The sequence below is a fragment of the Natator depressus genome, chromosome 1, assembly GCF_965152275.1.
Source record: "Natator depressus isolate rNatDep1 chromosome 1, rNatDep2.hap1, whole genome shotgun sequence".
Lineage (NCBI taxonomy): Eukaryota > Metazoa > Chordata > Testudines > Cheloniidae > Natator > Natator depressus.
Window position 1 is genome coordinate 55006210 of NC_134234.1, and position 18438 is coordinate 55024647.

The following is an 18438-nucleotide window of genomic DNA, read 5'->3' on the forward strand; positions in this document are numbered from 1 at the left end:
GATCAGACTCTTTCATTTGCACTTTTGTGACTGAGTAAAAAAAAAAGTGATTAGGCACAAGGTAATTTCATTTGCACAATGACAAAGCTGATATTTTGCCTCCATTGCATGATTTATTGCTTCCTGTATCATGGCTTTCAGGAGTAATAAGTACCTGAAATACTAGCCAACAGACTGTATGGAGAACAAGTTAGGACCACCAGTGCCAACAGCTCCTACAGTGATGTGGGGGAGAGGCGAGAGAGTGCACAATCTATCAGACTGTAAATATGCTAGAAAAGAGACAAATGTAGCCTAGAGAACATCAAATAGAGCCTGGGTTAAGGGAGAATAAAGGATAATAGAGGGCCACAGGAAGGCAAGACAAATACATAAAATGTGCTTAACAGATTTGGAGCACTGTGCAGACATGGATCCTCCAAGAGAAAACATGGAATTTATTTCATGAACATCTGAGCACCACAGAATATCGTACAACACAGCAGAAGACAAGGTTATAAAACAAGAAAGTAATAGAACTCTGTGCCTCTTGATAAGATCTGAACCTCCCATTTCTAACCCTTCAGGGCAGGAGATAAACAGAACTTAATCAAGATACTGGAGCAGGATTGAATATTGCCAGCTCTGATCCAGTATGATTGTGGGGATTAAATTACATGTTCTAGGGCATTTTTGTGGCAGGCTGAATTTTTTTTTTTTTTTTTTTTTTTTTAAACGTCAGGTGTTTGAAGCTGCTCAGATTTGGGATGTTTGAAGTAACCCTGCAATTAAGGGCAGAGTGCAGGAGAGGCTGTTTGACAATATACCACATGTACATTACCATTGTTAGTGTAAAATATTTTAATATACTACAGTGCTGCAGAGAGCAGAGGGGAGGGAATACTGGAGAGGAAAGAAGGTTTAAAAAATAAATCAAACAACTTCTTGATGGTAAACCAGGTTAGGCCACTGAACACAGTCTCTCAAGGGAAACAGTGGAATCACCCACCAGCAATTAGCGTATTTAAAAATAAAATACACAAAACATTAATATGCAACAGGGAATAATCCTGAATTGGCAGGGGGTGGAGTAGATGACATTACTGGCCTTTTCTTATCTCTAGATTCTGTGACAGTATCAAATTCCAAAATGCATGCAGCAGAAACCAGTAAAATAAAGACCATTCTGAGAAAATCTACTTACTGGTTATTTTGGATAGGCTTAAAATGAATTAAATAGTCGATCAGGGAATTTGTACTGCAGAATTAATGACATTTTTGCTATGTACAATCTATGAGCTGCAGACCATTCCCTCCATTTTGTGTATATAAATGAAAAGAATAGCAAATTTTAGCTTTTTTTTAAAAAGTTCACACAATTACATCTTTCAAATCAGGTGTTAACAATGTTTTACTATGCACTGACACAATGCTATAATTGTTTTGTTTTTTTTAAGTGATCACTTGTTACTTTGATAGACTCCTCCTTTCAAGACTAAGGTCTGTTTCTTTCTCATGATCATCAATCTCTTTAAGAAGTTCCTCCTTTTCCTGGAAGTAATTCCGGAACCATTCAATATGCTCAGCTTTTTGTTTAACACTTAGATATGGATTTTTGGAAAGACCGCAGGTCACTAGTTCCATGAAGTGGCGAATAGGTCCTTGCTTGGGAAAGTCTTCTAGGTATTTATCCAGAAAGATATGTTCATGAAATTCAACATCATCTTCAATACCTAGAAGGTGAATTGCAAAACACTGTTATATCATAATTTCAGTTTGTCTTGTCTGTGTTCACTAAGTCTTGCATGTAAATTCCTTCTAATTGGTAGAATTAATAGTTCAGTGCTGTACACAAAAAGAAAAGTGGAATGGAAGAGGACTGTGGTGAGGTCCAATACACACACTTCGACCTCTATCCTCCCCAAATAGGAGAGATTTCAGTGCACAAGATGTCATGCCAACATTCACAACTCTTTATTTTCATTTTCTGTTTCTCTTTAAGAGGGCAATTTTTACCTAGATTTCATATTTGGTAATGCCATTGAAGCCTGATTCTGAAATCCATTTCCTTAGCAAAAAACCCTGTTCCTCCATTACATGCAAACACTGGTTTGTTATGGGCTATGAAAGCTGGCCTGCTAGCAATATTTTTTAATGACTGAATTGAGCATTTACTTGTAATAAGAAATGTACTGGTTGCATAACTTTGCAAAATGGTTTAAAGAAAAAAAACAAGGTAGTTCAAACAGAACAAGTCTACCTTTGAAAGTATTTGTTACTTGAATGAGTTCCATGCTTATATGTTCATTATATTTCACACAGTGTTAGGTATTTTACTATTACATTTGAAAGAGGGAATATTTTCAAATACTTCTTTTAACTCTTTCCAGACTTTTGCAATCACAAAAATACAAATAGATTGAGGTACACACAATTAAGATTTTGAAAGTTTTGTCAGATGTTACCTTTAGCAGTGATGAATGCAAAATTACTACATTAAAAAGCATTCCATCTCAGAGCTGTGTGGCATAGTGGTTTGTTACAGACCTTTCACCAAAAATGCCTCAGATCAATCAAGCAGTGATTTTAGTCCTCTTTTCAGTGGATTTCACTGGTTTCTGCTCTGTATTTTGACACTAGTGTTCAAAGGACACACAAATCAAAGTGTAAGATCTTGAGGTCTACAAACTCAAATATGAATAAAAAAAAGGGGTTGTCTCAGAAATACCATGAGATTTGGCCATATTACCAATCCAGAAATCAAGACAGACTGGGGTCTGTGACTGCACAGAGATTTTTTTCCCCCCCCTTCAGTTGATTAAAAAACCAAACCTGTCACTAATTAGTTAATTTTATACCTTATCAAATAATTGCATTATCATGAATGCTGTAATACATTTGTAAAGACTGCAGAACAGTAAAATGTTGGTTTATAGATGAACAAGATAGTTTAAAAAAAAAAAAGGGAAGTCAAGTCCATCGGTCTTAAGTTAAAGATCTAGTGGATATTTGCCTACATCCCAAACCCAACAATTTGGCAAAATTAAGCCTAAAATGTGTGTGCCAATGACCAGTACTGTAACAACAGAGATACTGGCAGCGTTATTTGTGGAAGCTTGCACATCACATATCTATGAGTGTTATTAGTCCTCCACATAGCCGTGAATAAGCACTACAGTTTCCCCACATTAGAAGAGAACATTTAAAAGTATTTAAGTGATTCCAATACACCTAACCCTTTTACAAGCCAAAACCCTTAGAACCAGAGGGACCTATGATCAAAAACATCTCTGTACATTAGCACATTAGTATGGTGCATGCCATCTTAGTAGAACATAATATTGAAGACTGGAATTTTTACTACTATACGGAGGCTTACATTCATTCTTTCTTATATCATAGTAAAGAAAACTCTCTCTGCATTATCGGAAAGGTAAATACTTCGAGGTAATAAAACACAGGAAGTTTGTACCACAGAAATGAGTGCAAATTATTTAGATACTAACCAGGATATGACACATTTGGCAATAACCTTAATCATCAAAATTAAAGTGAGATAATAAAGACAGACATATTAATGCACGGATTAACGGCATGTCAGCTTCTTCCAAACCTCCAGCAGCACAGCACTGTAACATGGAAGTGTCTCTCAACTTGTATACCATACTTGCAAAGTTACCATGGTTTCTTTCCTGTTTTTCCTTCAGACACTGCAATTCCTGAAGAAGCTGGAAAAGGATGTCTATTTTCCCACACTGCATCATCAGTAATATGTGCAGTGTTTATCAATACCAGCTACCCATCACCTTTATCTCCCTTGTCCTTGAAAAAGAAACCAGATGTTTCCCCCTTCCCAGAAGCTAACTTTTTCTTCACTAATCATATTGGCTTTCAAAGGCATATTTTCGCTGGGCTTGGAAACTCAAATCCACTTTGTGAATACTAGGAATCCTCCAATCATCACTACAATGGGTTCCAATTCCCCTTTTCTCCCCCAATACTTCGTGGTTTCCTGAATCAGGAAATCCTGATAGTTATTGTTCGTGATTCTAGGGTCCCCTTATTCCTGTAATCTGTTGGTCATAAAAGTCTGAGAAAAATTGACTGATTTGCTATTAAAAGAATCTGAACAATGCAACAGTGAAATACGGAGGCAGTGACTATTATTATCATTACCATTTATTTGCATTATTGTAGTGGCTATGAGCCCTACTCATGGACCAGGACCCCATTGTGCTAAGCACTATATAAAAACACAGAAGAAAATGTTCTCATTGTAAGTCCTCTGTGTTCTGTACACTCAATGAGTAGCTTTCCACAGAAGTTCAAGGGTACTTTTGGTAGGGTTCTGTAGTCACTAGTTCCAAGTATAGATATTAAACCTGATCAGAGTTTTGGAAATGGGCAAATAAGTTTTTCAGATCCTAAGAATGCTGGCCAACATTTTTTGCCCTTTTCTGGGCCCCCCCCCTTTTTAATTATTAAATAATTTCTATTTCTCTCTAGTAGTAGTGTTCCTTCCTAACCCCAAAACATAAGCACTTGCAATTTAGGAAGGAACTAGAAAAAATGTGTGATAGCTTCACAGTTTGGCATTTAGTTGAGCCAAAACCATTTAACTGGAGAATTACTGAAGCAGCTAACACACGACTGGTAGAACTTTTGCATATAGATGCTGCCAGACGCAATTACATGGTTTCGGTTTGCAAAGATTTCCTTTAACCCTATCACTACAACCCTGGAAGCACTAATGATCCAGAAGTATTGGTTCTTCAAAATGAGGCACTTCTATATGGGAGAGAATCAAGATGCGTTTTGTCCTATTTACCCAGTGAGTTATTCAGAAGTTATGTGATCAAGGCATGGATGTACAGCTCAAACCATTTTAAAAAAGGACATGGATGCTCAAGAAGGATGCCTGAAAAAGTAATTGCATGTTTTTTCTTTCCTATCTATATTTTATTTAAAAGTTTAAGAACTCGGGTACCATTATAATGCTCCAAGTTGAACACATCTCTTCCCACAACGGATTCATTTTAATTTTGCTTAGGACTGTATAGCCACAGGCTTATCGTATATAAAAGGAAACCTCTATTTCTTGGTACAGAACTAGGTGATGGAACGTGCTGCTATTGAAGAAACAGGGATACAAAATCTAGAATTAGAACTGGTAATGCGTGCCACTTTTCTGTAAGGCTGTTAGAATTACAACAAATTTGGCACAACTTAATGAGTTTCCCCAAGCCTTCTATTTCACTTTGATGTACCTGATGTGATTAATGACCTGTAAACAGAGTTGGTGCTTTGACAGGCCAATAAATTCCATCCTGATTTTTGCAGCCCGACCTGTGATAAAGTTTGGAGCTCTCTGTTGGCATTTTCCACATGACTAATTTTTGTGGACAAATCAATAAAGATTCTTGCTTAACTATATGTGACGACTCCTTGCTAATTCACTACCCCCAAACAACAGGGTTCCAGCCACATTACAACCTCAGAAATGCCTTTGGCTATAGGGATTATAAGATTGCAAAAAACATGACTAGTATATATTTGGATTAGTGCACAACAGAACAGATAGATTCTCATGGAAGCAGTGATTCAATTCTAAGAAACTACCAAAATAGGTTGAGAACATTAAGAAACAGCTCAACCACATTATGCAATTTACAACTCTACACAGAATAGCAGATTTTCAAGGAGTGTCGCCTCCAGAAACCAACCTGTTATGTGTTATGTCTTTAATGATTTAAGACCACTGCCAAACTTTCTACAGTTATTAAAATCCTATCTAAAGGATGTTCACACACTTTCTGTATATCTGTATTTCTTCTTCCATCCATGATGGTCTTTATATTTTCTTGCTGTTTAACTTCACATAGAGATACTTCTATAAAAAAGGAGGTTACTTATGTACTGTATAATGTATGTCCAGCCAGTGGGACGGTTGGAGTGGCTGACTTGTGACTTTGATTTTGCTTATGAAACAGACAGGCCTAAGGGAACAGTCTGACTGTAATATTCAGTAAATTGTTGTATGTAGTTTTGCTGTAGCTGTGCCGGTCCCAAGATATTAGAGTGACATGGTGGGTGAGGCAATATATCTTGGTGAGAGAGACAAGCTTTTTGAGCTCCACAGAGCTCTTCCTCAGGTCTGGGAAAGGCCCTTCAGTGTGTCACAGCTAAATACAAGATTGAATAGACAGTACATATTCTAAGGGACCATTCAAGATGAAGTGGCCTGTTAATATCCCTGTAGTAATAGGAGAAGGGGAGTTAGTGGGATACAGATTGTTGTAACAAGCCATAAATTCAGTGCTTTATTAAGACCACGTTTTTTAATGTCTCCTTTGAGGATGAGGACTGAGAGGGGAGATACAGAATAATCACTTTGTGAAAAGTGTTCACCCACAGGTGATAGGAAAATATTAAGACAAAAAACACACTATATAAGTGCCTTGGATGATGAACACCACATGTGTAGGATCCCTGGATCTTGAAAGCTGTGTTGTGGGAGGTGATGATCATCATAGCAGCAGAGACATCCATATCTTCACTGGACACTAAAAACTATGATCTTAATAAAGACACCGGCTTTATGACTTATTATATCAATCTGTAACCCAGATGCTATAGTAAGAGGTAGTATGTTATGTAGCTGGGTGACCTTTTGAGGGTTGGATCTGGAGTTAACACCAATGAAAGCATTTAAACTATACCAAAAGGTAAATGATTTGTGGGGTTAGTTTCCTTTTTATATTTGGTTTGTTAACTTTACAGTGTCTATAGAAGTAGCAGAAATTCTCCAGCTACAAAACCCTACTGAGAACCAGTGAGCTTGGTTGGATTTAAGCAATTTCAAGCCACAGCCCTAGACCTGTTCAGTGATCACAACTTCATCAAGCTTCTTCCCCAACTCATTTTAATATTTAAACAGTTTTCCTTAAAGTTTTGGTTAGGGTCTAATAGCAAAATTTCCAGGATGTCTTCATCTGAGGCTTCAGTAACTTAGGACAGCTTAAAGTTGCTTACTTGAGCAAAAGCATTAGTAAACTATTGTATGTGCTAGGCATACCTGAAATACATTATTAAAAAAAACTCTGAAGCATTAAGTTGGTGCTCTAATTCTCTACAAATATAAAGAGACCACAAAAGCTACAGTACACTTACCCGCTTCATTATTAATAGGGAACTCCCACAGTTTTCCCTCTTTTGTCCACTGGATCATCTCTTCAAAACCATTCCGAGGTGGCTTTTGATTTACTGCTGCAATCTGATTAGCAAGTTCCAGATCCCAGAGTGTAGGTGAAGACTCTAAATAAGAAAAAAAAAAAAAAAAAAAAATACCCCAGACCTGTCAGTTTGCCAGAGAATTATTGACTTAATCATATTTTGTTTAAGATTATTACACTTAATGAAGGCTGGTCCTTTCAGATATACATATTTTGAGTTGTAGCTATTAATACCATATTTCATGGTTTGCTTCTGCAATGAAAGCCCACTGAATTCTCAAAGGACTATTAAGCTAGCCTACTGATCTGTCAAAATTGCAGCTAAGTTATTTTAACCCCTTTTCCAAACGTTAATAGGAATTAACTTTTTCCATTATGTGACAGTTTTTCTGTTTTTGACACATTTTGGCTGCTTTTTGTTAGTCACAAATTTTTATATTTAACTCATCAAATTCTGAACTTGGTCTATGCACTCTTTATTAAACACAAGAGGACCTTGTTTAAGGGATTTCCTGGTATTTCATGATTATGCTGTCATTCAGCAAGGCAGCCCACATCTGCAAATGCTCCCAATTGTTTACTATGAACCTCACCCATCTTGTTTGGCGGCCCAGCTTTTCTGCCAGTTGAGATTTTTGGAAGCCGGAGTCAATAATCTAGCATACAAGACAGAGAAATCCTGACTTCCCATTTATCTCACTACCTTAAATGTTGTCCTCTTTCATGGAATATACCTTAAATAATCTCAAGACTCACATCTTGTGTTATGCCCACAATAAATGAGACTGTCATAATTAATATTAAATTATAAAAAAATATTAACTATACTCAAGGACATGCACATGACTGATCTGAGTAACTATTATATCACTATAATGCTCATCCTCCCACACCCTGTTCCCTCCGTGTTTGTTGTCTCCCAGTCAGTCATCGCATCACCCTATCTAAGATTACACTGTAAATTCTTTGAGACCAGGACTATGGCCTAAATTTTCAGAAGTGACTAGAGTTTTTGGGTGTCCAACTTGACATGCTTTAAAGGGGTCTGACTCTTTCAGATGTCTTATGCTGGACACCCGAAAAAGGAGACAGCCAAAATCACTAGTCACTTTTGAAAAATAAGGCCCATGTCTTTCTACCTCAACTGTGAAGTGCTATAAAACACACACATTATATATATATATATTTGCATATAGCATTTAAGACACACAAAAAATACTCTATGCAAATTTTTATAGATTATATATAAAAATTATAATTTTGCATTTTCTCAAGCACTCTGTTGAAAGATTAATTTTGAGGCAGTTACTTCTTCAGACAGTTTACTTTGCTTTCATAAGTGCTAAAAAAACTCCATTCATCTTTTCCATTAAACAGTCCTTTCTAAAATATTGTAGTATTCCCTCGATTAATCACCCAACCCTCCAACATCCTTGGAATTTGGCCAAAGCATTATATGTTATGAGTCCTATTCATTTACTCATCTCTTGGTTTCATGTCTAACATTTACATAACTTGCAGCAGGCCAATGCAGTGCTCATCTCACCCAGCGTTTTTACTCATTGACACATTCCTTCCTGCTTAATTTCTTTTCATTCTCAGGCACACAAAACAAGCCACTGCCCATCTACAACAGATGATGGTCCACTACATGAGAGCGAGAAGATGCATGGTATTTGGAAGCAGAGATCAGGCAAAAATGCCTTACAATAATTTTCTAACTGCGAAGACTTTTTTTCAAGAAATGTGTCCCAATTTAATAATGGTTTGTCTAATTAACTTTGGTTTCAGGGAAAAATTATCCCTTTCCATTGAAAAGCCTCCCTTGCGATGTGTTTACATTTTTATGTTGGTCTCCGCAAGAAAGCAAGCTGGAGTTTCCTAAAATGAAAGCTTAAGTCTTCAGAAGTCATAGTTTATGGGTCACAGCCATTCTGACATTTACTATTTCAAATGTTAGTAGTTTAAAACAAACGAACTAATCTTTGGTCTTGTGGACCACATCAACTAATTGAATCCAGTAAACTAAATTCTCTTTCTTTCCTTTTCCTTGGCTACAAAAATGGCAGACACACAGACTTTTCCACTCTGGAGAACATTTCTATTTTGAGGGTGGTAAATTAGAAAACCTTTGTTCAAATTAATTCATACTTGGCAGAATTTTTCTGCCTCAGCCACACTCATCAGTTACCCATTTTCATGTAAATACTCTTTTGTTTGGAGAGGTTAGAAGGATACCCAAAAAAAGATGTAATGAAACATCTGGGGTTACAACATTAATTATAAAGGAATCATTGCTTCTACTTTATCCTTTAAGTATTATATTCTGATAATTTTCTACTAATCAATCTTCTTTAAAAGGATGGCCCAAAGTTTAAGTTTACAAACATGGCGTGTCTGTTGGATGCAAAACAACCTTACGTTTACCTTTATGGAACAGAACAGAAAACAGCATAGTGTAAAATGCTCCTTTCTCTACAGATTTAACAGTCTTTAAACAGTTTCCCCTTGATTTTCCACTTGAATATTTATTTGAAATCCTGAATATTAACACTTGACAAGGAACTTGCATTCATAGTGGGTCTAAACAACATTTTAGTTCAATATCTGCACTAATATGAGCTAACAAGAAGAAAACAAGAGGAAATAAGTTAAGGAATCAAATATCTTATTGGTATTTCCTCCTATTAAGGAAAAAATTGTTTTGCAATGAGACTTCCAGTCAATACAGTTGTGTAATATGGCTTCTGGCTTGAAATCTATTGTAGCTTTCCTCACTGCTACTGGGAATTAGACAAGGAAATGCTGTTAAAAAACTGAAAGAGGCATCCTTGTTGAGATCTTATGACAAACCCCATAAAGTTCCCTTGCTTTCAAATTTTACTTGTGATACGGTCTATTTATAAATTAGGATATACATAAACAGTATATGGGTCTTTAAATAGTATGAATAACATTTGCAGTTCTGCTTTTTATAAGGCTGTGTACAAGCTAGTTCAAAGGGTTACTTATAAACAAACAAACAAAAAAACTAAACACCAGTCATAATGCCTAAACATGCTTGATTCAACCCAAAATTATCCATCTGAATATGTATTTTTGGAAAGGTAATTTAAAAGAATATATGTAAAATCAGAATGGGCAACATTTTAAAAATCAGCCCTTTTTTACTGACCTAATAATCTTACATATATACTAATTGGATTCCTAAAGGAGACAATTGCAGTATTCTGTTAAACAGTGCTCACATTCCATCCCAGAGGTGACTGCATTCAGTAAAATCAGCCACTGCTTGACAATATGGAACACTCTCCTGTGAAGCCTTGTGTCTGAATGTGGGGATCCTGGTGGATAATCAGCTGAACATAAGCTTCTAGTGTGATGTTTGGGCCAAAAAGAGCTAATGCAATCCTGGGGTGCATAAACAGTAGAATCTCAAGTAGGAGCAGAGAGGTTATTTTACCTCTGTATTTGACACGGGTGCAACCCCTGCTGGAATATTGGTATCCACAATTCAAGAAGAATGTTGATAAATTGGAGAGGGTTCAGAGAATAGCCACAAGAAGGATTAAAGGATTAGACAACATGCCTTCTAGTGATAGACTCAAAGAGTTCAATCTGTTCAACTGAACAAACATAAGGTTAAGGAGTGACTAAGTATCTACACGGGGAACAAATATTTAATAATGGGCTCTTCAATCTAGCAGAGAAAGGTACAACATGATCCAAGGCTGGAAATTGAAGCTGGACAAATTCAGACTGGAAATAAGGTGTAAATTGTCAACAATAAGAGTAATTAACCACTAGAACAGTTTACCCTGGGTCATGGTGGATTCACCATCACTGACCATCTTTAAATCAAGATTGGATATTTTTCTAAAATATATGCTCTAGGAATTATTTTGGGGCAGTTCTATGGACTGTGCTATACATGAAATCAGACTAGATGATCACAATGGTCCCTTTTGGCCTTAGAATCTATGAAACGGCACTATGTGACATTTTAGTATAGGAAATGAAGCTATACAATTGAAAACTGCAGGGAGAAATTAATGGAGACAAGATTACCCAAACTAGAAGCTGGCCAAAGCTGTTGAACTAACACTCCTTGTCTTAAAAAACCCTAAAAACAAAACCACAAACCCTGAAATGGGCTCTTTACTGATCTGCAGAGAAGAGTGCCTGCCATCTACTGAATCACAAACACTATTTCTGCAGCCTTGAGTTTTACACTTGATTGTAACACTTTGCAATGCAACAGTGCCTTTTTTCCCCAAAGGAATTCAGAGTATTTTATAAAAATCAGTGAATTCTGATTCATTGCCTACAAGGCATTACTATACCCATTTTACAGAAAGGGAAACTTAGAGACAACTTAAGTGATTTGACCATAGTCACATTCAAAGACAGTGGGGAAAGCCAGTCCTGAGCTTTAACCCCTAAATCATACACCCACTCTGGCCTTCATTTTTGGAAGGGTATCCCATCCATGCACCAATCAGGCCTGACTCTGCATAGCTGGTAATATTTGTTGATATAATAGAGTGATACAGCTGAAGGGTTTTCTGTTGTTTTTGTTTAAATAAGATTTCTGTATGTGTTTGAAGTTCAGACACGTGAGGGATTATCTACACCAGGTAAAACTAGGCATAGTTTATCCAGGAAATCACAGCAAGGTTCGCAGAGTTCTGACAGTACACTTCAATCCTATCCAGTTTCCCCTGTGACAGTAGTCTCAACTACTACAGTAGTCGGAGCAAGATCTAGTGCAATAGTTTTGCAATATGGACAAATGTCCACTAAGAACTAGGGAAAACCAAGTATACATTTTCTACTGAGAAAATTTGGGGGAATTTTAGTGCTCATGGAAGAAACACTGACAACACTGGCATGTAGCATCACAGGTCGGCTTTACCACATAACTGTTCGTGTACGTTAGTCCTGATATAGGATCAAAAACTATTATTCCATAACACCATGTAGAAGTCTTGCCTACCAATGACCAGATTTAGACCACACATTAATTTATGACCAGGTTTGAAGCCAGCAAGTTAGCAGCCAACCCCTCTCTTCCATGAGACAGCCAACTTCTCTATTTTTTAAAGAATTTCCTCCATTTGGGTTTTTGTTGTTGCTTTTCCACTAACCTGCTTCAGGTGTCCCTTCTGTAACAGTGGGAGAAACAGGGAAAATATTAAGCCTCCTTCCTAGGTGAAGCCCTCTTCTGTAAACAAAGAAGACAAATGATATTTGACATTTCACAACACAGCCAGTTTAAAATTAGGCTTACAAAACACAGAATATGCTCATTAAACTCTAGAACGAAAGTCAACCATACCCTGGAAACAAAAAATACCAACATATTGACTATTCTACTAAATCTTTAGACTTGGTGACCAAAAGACAAAACACTGCATTTGAGTTACTGCTCTATAATGCAATTAATGAAGCACTGGAGCCAGACTCCCAACGTACTTTCCTGTGAGGTAATTAGTATAATTGCCATTAATTTACATTTGATTTACTCCTATTTACATATTTAGGAATCTTAATAAAGTCAAATGCTATCAGTCCATAGTACCTTAGTAATAGATAGTTCTCAGAAAGTGCATTTCTTGTTGTTTTTTTTTTTAATGTTTTTGTTCTACTACACAAACTATTTCACAATTCAGGAAAAAAAAACAACAGCTAAAATCAAACTAACCCTGATTTATGAAGTAAACAGCCTTTTTGGAAGATTATGTATCCACCCTTTCCTCTCTGCCACATGACTAACACTCAAACTGTTGTGATAAGCTATAGTCTAAACAGTGTCATTTCGGGGCTCTCTTCTGGATAGTAAAATATATTTGGATTTTTTTCTGCAAAACATCAACGTCACACTTAATAGGATTCTTTATTTAAAAAAAGAAAGATATTCAACGAGCAAACATATCTTTAATAAGAGCAGTCAAACTATATTTGAATTCTAAATTAAATACTCAAACAGCTGGTCTTCTCCCCTCAACCAGTCAAAGTGAATTTTCAGATAATACAAAATAAACAAGAAAATTAGTTCATTGTAATTTAGAACAAATGATTCCTTTAATCATTTAACCTTTCCTGTTTGTGTACATTTCCAATGAAATTCTAGTGTTCGTTTGTTTTATTCATTGTTGCCCAAGCAACACTTGCTTTTCCTGCCCTTAAATTTCATCCCTCTGCTTTCCAGCAGATTTCTGAAGGCCACAACTACTATGGCAAATCTGATCTTGTCATATTACATATTACTAACGTAGCTACCCTGGATCTATTTCAGAAAGAGGCTAATATAATTACACAGTCTCAGAAGAATGTGGAATTTAAACAGATTTGGGATTACATTTTCCTATCTGTTCATAACTTCCAATAATGTTAGTAGCAGATGCAGGCAGGATTTGGAACAAAACACTTACATATAAAGTTACTAGTTCAAGTTACTATAAAGCAGCATCACCCATTTTGTTGAGATCTGCTAACTCAATTTACCCATTTTCTCCTAACCTTCCCTGGGAACACTAATGACAGGGTATATTTGATTGTTAGAATTGTATACCCACAGGAAAAAATTTGAACTTTGAGACTGGTAGTTGAAATCTGCATAATGAACAGTTCGTACAACTACACCAGAGGGTCAGAGAACTCATAATTTGTGACAGAGGGAATATTTTCAAATGCATTGCAAAACATATTTTACTTTCCTTTTACTAAAATATTGAAAGGTGTTTGACCAATTCTATATCAGCTGTTTTTATTGTCTATACTCTAAGTTGCTTTTAGTTTACATTACTTATTTACATGTTGCAACAATTTTTACCAAACAAAAATCAGACTACTGGGATCCACTCAAGTACTGTCACTTTCATACTGTATCATAATGAAATGACTTTCAGTCTCTACCAACCTAGGATGAATTAATATCCTCAGCCTAAAGGTAACAGGCTACTGAACCATTCAAAAATTCACAATGCATTTAGTTATTCTGCTCCTTACATTGGCATCACTTACAGCTCCCCAAGAACACTGAAAACCTTGGGGCAAAAGTTTCTGCACAAATCAACGAGGGCTCATTCTCTTCCCTTGTTCAGTTCCCTGTTCTCCAGTCTCAGCCTGGTCAATCCCCTCTCCAACACTTGCTGCATTTTGGGGGTTGAGAAGTGGAGCCATTATGTACTGTTCCCAACTACGTGAAACTCTCCCTTCAAGATACTTTTCTAACTCCCACATAAGACAATTGCCAAAAATCAGAAAAAGTCATATTACTTAGAAACATTTCAGCATCTACAGATGTTTTCTGATGATATAACTGTGAATGCTGCTCCTTTGGGTTTTTACAGTATGATCTACATGGCTTAGGAATTCATATGCTCCTGTTTGTTCCTTACTTAAAATCATAATTTTCTGATATACTGAAATAAATCTGTCTCAGCCAAGGAATGCAAGGATATTGTACAGCTACTGACCCAGGAATGTTTATTTCTCCGTTATGCAAATCCTGCCTTCCAAATTTCCCACATATATGCCAATAAACATGGTTCTCTCAACTTCTAACCCACTAACTCCACTTAAAGTCAGATTTAGTTAATTTTAAAAGGCATTAATCTTATTGGGAATAGAAATGTGGGGAGAAATACCTTAAGACAGTGGTTCCCAAACTTGGGTTTGCGAAATGATACAGGGGGTTCTCAGGAAAAAATTCCCTAATGGCAGACAGAGCTGTCCCTAAAGACTCCGGGCAGCACGGGGCCAGCAGCCTGGAGCCTCTGGACTTCCAAGAGCTAAGCAGATCAAAGCAAGCATATCTATCACACTGACGAGATTTAAACTTCAAGATTCCTTATAAGAAATGGAAAGGGAGGTGGATATTTTTTGCTGTCTTCAAAATTAAATAGGCAGCTAGTATTGTTTTTAAAATCATTACGAAGAACAAGTTTAAGCTTGCTTGTAATGTGTGTTGTTTGCCTAGACTGCTCAAGACCTGAATGCTTGTGTAGGAGGAACTCTTTCAGCTGGCTTCTTAAATCCCTTCATGCTGTTCCTCATCTGATACTCCTTGATGAAACCTAGGAGTCTTGTCTTATAACAGGCTTATTCAAAGCGAGACAAGCTATGAAAGTGAGATCTTGGAAGAGTATTGCTGTTTTCATAATGTAATAAAAATATTGTAATGATAAATAATAAAAAAATAGTGTGCAATAAGTATGTCATAAGAACAAATTTTATATTTCCAAGAGCACTGCTTTTATAATTTATACTCAAGTAAAGGAGACAATCCCTGGAAATATTCGTTTTTAGGTGGAGGTTCGCGAGACTTAACATTTTAGTGAAAGGGGTTCACAAGTTGTTAAAGTTTGGGAACCATGCCCTAAGACAAGTGATTGTAAGGATGCCATGTAGACAGTGTGTTTTAGGGACAGAATACAGGATGAGAGAACAGATAACAGTATAACAAAAGTAAGGGTGCTCTATTAACTGAGTAAAAAGAGCCTGGGTTAATTTAAAAAAAAAAAAAAAAAAAAAAAAAGGACAGTAAAAGGCACGGTCATTTTCAGGGAGAACTCTCAAGTCATCATTTTAAATCATTAGTTCCATGGTAGCCAATTTTGATGCCTGGGGCGACAGTAAACTAAAATGACTCAGGTGCAAAGTTCCTATTTTCCTTAGTAAGAGTTAAAAAAACAAAACCCTCAATTGGTGAAATATTTCTACCCAGAACATTTTTCAAAGTGTTCCTTCAAATGACAGTAGCACTTTTTCCCCCACCCCCATAAGATGACTGAGAATGAGATGTAAAATATTGTGCATAAGTGATACAGTCAAAAAACACTTGAACAGCAAAGTCAAAAAGCAGATTATATATTAGCACCAAAGATTTGCAACAATCAGGTTTAATTCCCAAAAATTGCATTTACTTTGATCAGTTTATTAAAATTAACTATGCTCTTACACTAATCAACTTTAATACTATGTTTGGGGGAAAAAAACTACTTATATAGTGTTAGAAACACATTTTCTTTTGTTTCCTACAGTATAATGCAGGGGTGGCCAACTTGTGGCTCCAGAGCCACATGTGGCTCTTCAGAAGTTCATGTGCTGCTCCTTGTAGAGGCGCCAACTTTCCAATGTGCCAGGGGTGCTCACTGCTTAACCCCTGGCTCTGCCACAGGCCCTGCCCCCACTCCACCCCTTCCATCCTCCTCCCCTGAGCCTGCAGTGCCCTCGCTTCTCCCCCCACTCTCCAGAGCCTCCTGCACACCCAAAACAGCTAATCGGGAGGCGCAGGGCGGGTGGAGGAGGCGCGGATCGGTGGATCTGCTGACATATTACTGTGGCTCTTTGGCAATGTACATTGTTAAATTCTGGCTCCTTCTCAGGCTTAGGATGGCCACCCCTGGTATAATGCATCTATATCTAGAATGTGGAGTCAGAGCATTTTTGTGGAAGATGTAGAAACTCAGAGAGCTCTTTGGCTTTGACGTTTCGGAGTATAGTTGGTGTTTCTTTATTACTAGAATTTAAAAACTTAACTGGTCAGTATTTTATTGGGGGAAGGAGCACAAAGAGAAAACAGGCAAGTAGAGAGTACCTTTTACTTCCAGCAAATTCAGACAGGATACCTCTTTGAAACATGTCACCTTGCCCATCATCATCATCAAATGAAATTTGACTGGATGGCCTGGATACACCACGGGTGAGACGGCGTTTCCCAATCTTCATGTCTGCAATAACGTTGCTGACATCAAAAAGACAAGCAGAACAATGAAAATTCCACAGTATGAAAAGGTAGCAAGCTTAGTTACATGTTTTAATAAGGCAAATTATTCCAAATAAGCCTATATTGTGCAAACTATATGAAAGAACTAGACATTTCCACAAAACATCTGTCAACATTCTGAAGAAGTCTTGTTTTTTAGAATAAAGAAAATCCCACTTACCTGCTATTTTCTAAATTTAACAAAAACATAATTTCAACTTAGCAAACATATGCCAGTTACTGCCCTCCTTGAAGAGAAAATCCAATGATGAACGTTCTTTAAATTGCAAATTGAAATATTTTTAGCTTATTTCATGCTGCCATATACTATGTTCAGAGACTGCATTAGACATTAATGCAAACGTGCAGCAAATGGGGGAGTTTCAAAGATCATAGCTACAGATCCTGTGCTTGGAGGTAGAGGGATTTGGCATGAGGAACATTGGTTCACCTATGGGGAAAAGGGTCTGTATAGTTTGGATGGCTTCCATCTCCACAGAAGACGAACCAATTTTCTAGGAGAATGGCTGGCTAGAGTAGTCAGAAGGGTATTAAACTAACAACCAAAGTAGAGGGTGAGAAGCGGGAACTATTGAGCACTCATTTAACAGAATATCAAGATGTTGATAACAAAGTTAATCAATCAATGCACCAAGGAATGTGAAGAAAAGAAATTCTTTAATTGCTTATACACCCAGGATAATAAACAAAAGAAACCAGAATTGTTCATCTATAAGGAAAAATTCAATCTATTTGGTATTAATGAAACCTAGTGGGTAGATTTGCACTATGTTAAAAAAAAAAAAGCAACAACAAAAAAACCAATGGATAAAACTGATTTAGTAAGGATCAAGTGGGCAAAAGGAATACAGGAGGGCACTGTCAAAAATGGCATTACTTGTTTCTGAGTAACTGACAGAAGAAAACAATATTGATCAATGTACTGAGAGAGAAAAAAAACAAGATTGGATACTACTTTGTGTCTGCTACGGACCACCAAATCACACCAGAGAACAGGACGACCATCTCCTTACACACCTACCTACAATGTGTGTGTGTGTGGGGGGGGAGCACTATCCTGGGGGACTTCAATCTGAGCAACTTACGCTGGAAGTCTCATGCTTCAAGTACTAAAATGTTCTCAGAATTTCTAAATATTTCAGATGACAATTTCTTAACTCAAAACGTGTTAAATTCAACACAGGGGAACTCTATATTAGACATCACCTTGACAGATAGGAATGGATCGCAGAACTAAAAACTAGTGGTAGCTAAAGTACAAGTGATCATAATTTGATCACAATTTATGTGCAAACAGAATAAAGTCCATACAAGTAACAGTTGGTATATACTTGGTGCTTTAAAAGGGTCAATTTCACAAAGTTGAAAATAGTTACGACCCAAATCAGTTGAGAGGAAGACTTTAAACAGAAAAATGTAAATGGTAATTGGGAA

General features: G+C 36.8%; 1 protein-coding gene across 1 annotated transcript in view; it reads right to left on the reverse strand.

The window, feature by feature from the left end:
- Positions 1-256: 256 nt before the first annotated feature.
- The window catches only part of MRPS31 (mitochondrial ribosomal protein S31), a 30862-nt gene continuing 12680 nt past the window's right edge, over positions 257-18438 (reverse strand). The window contains exons 4-7 of the mRNA XM_074960050.1: positions 16816-16962; positions 12359-12435; positions 7150-7293; positions 257-1712 (exon numbers count right to left, since the gene is read on the reverse strand). Coding sequence (XP_074816151.1) covers positions 1447-1712; positions 7150-7293; positions 12359-12435; positions 16816-16962 — 634 coding nt within the window. The 3' untranslated portion in view covers positions 257-1446. The remainder of the gene's footprint in view (positions 1713-7149; positions 7294-12358; positions 12436-16815; positions 16963-18438) is intronic.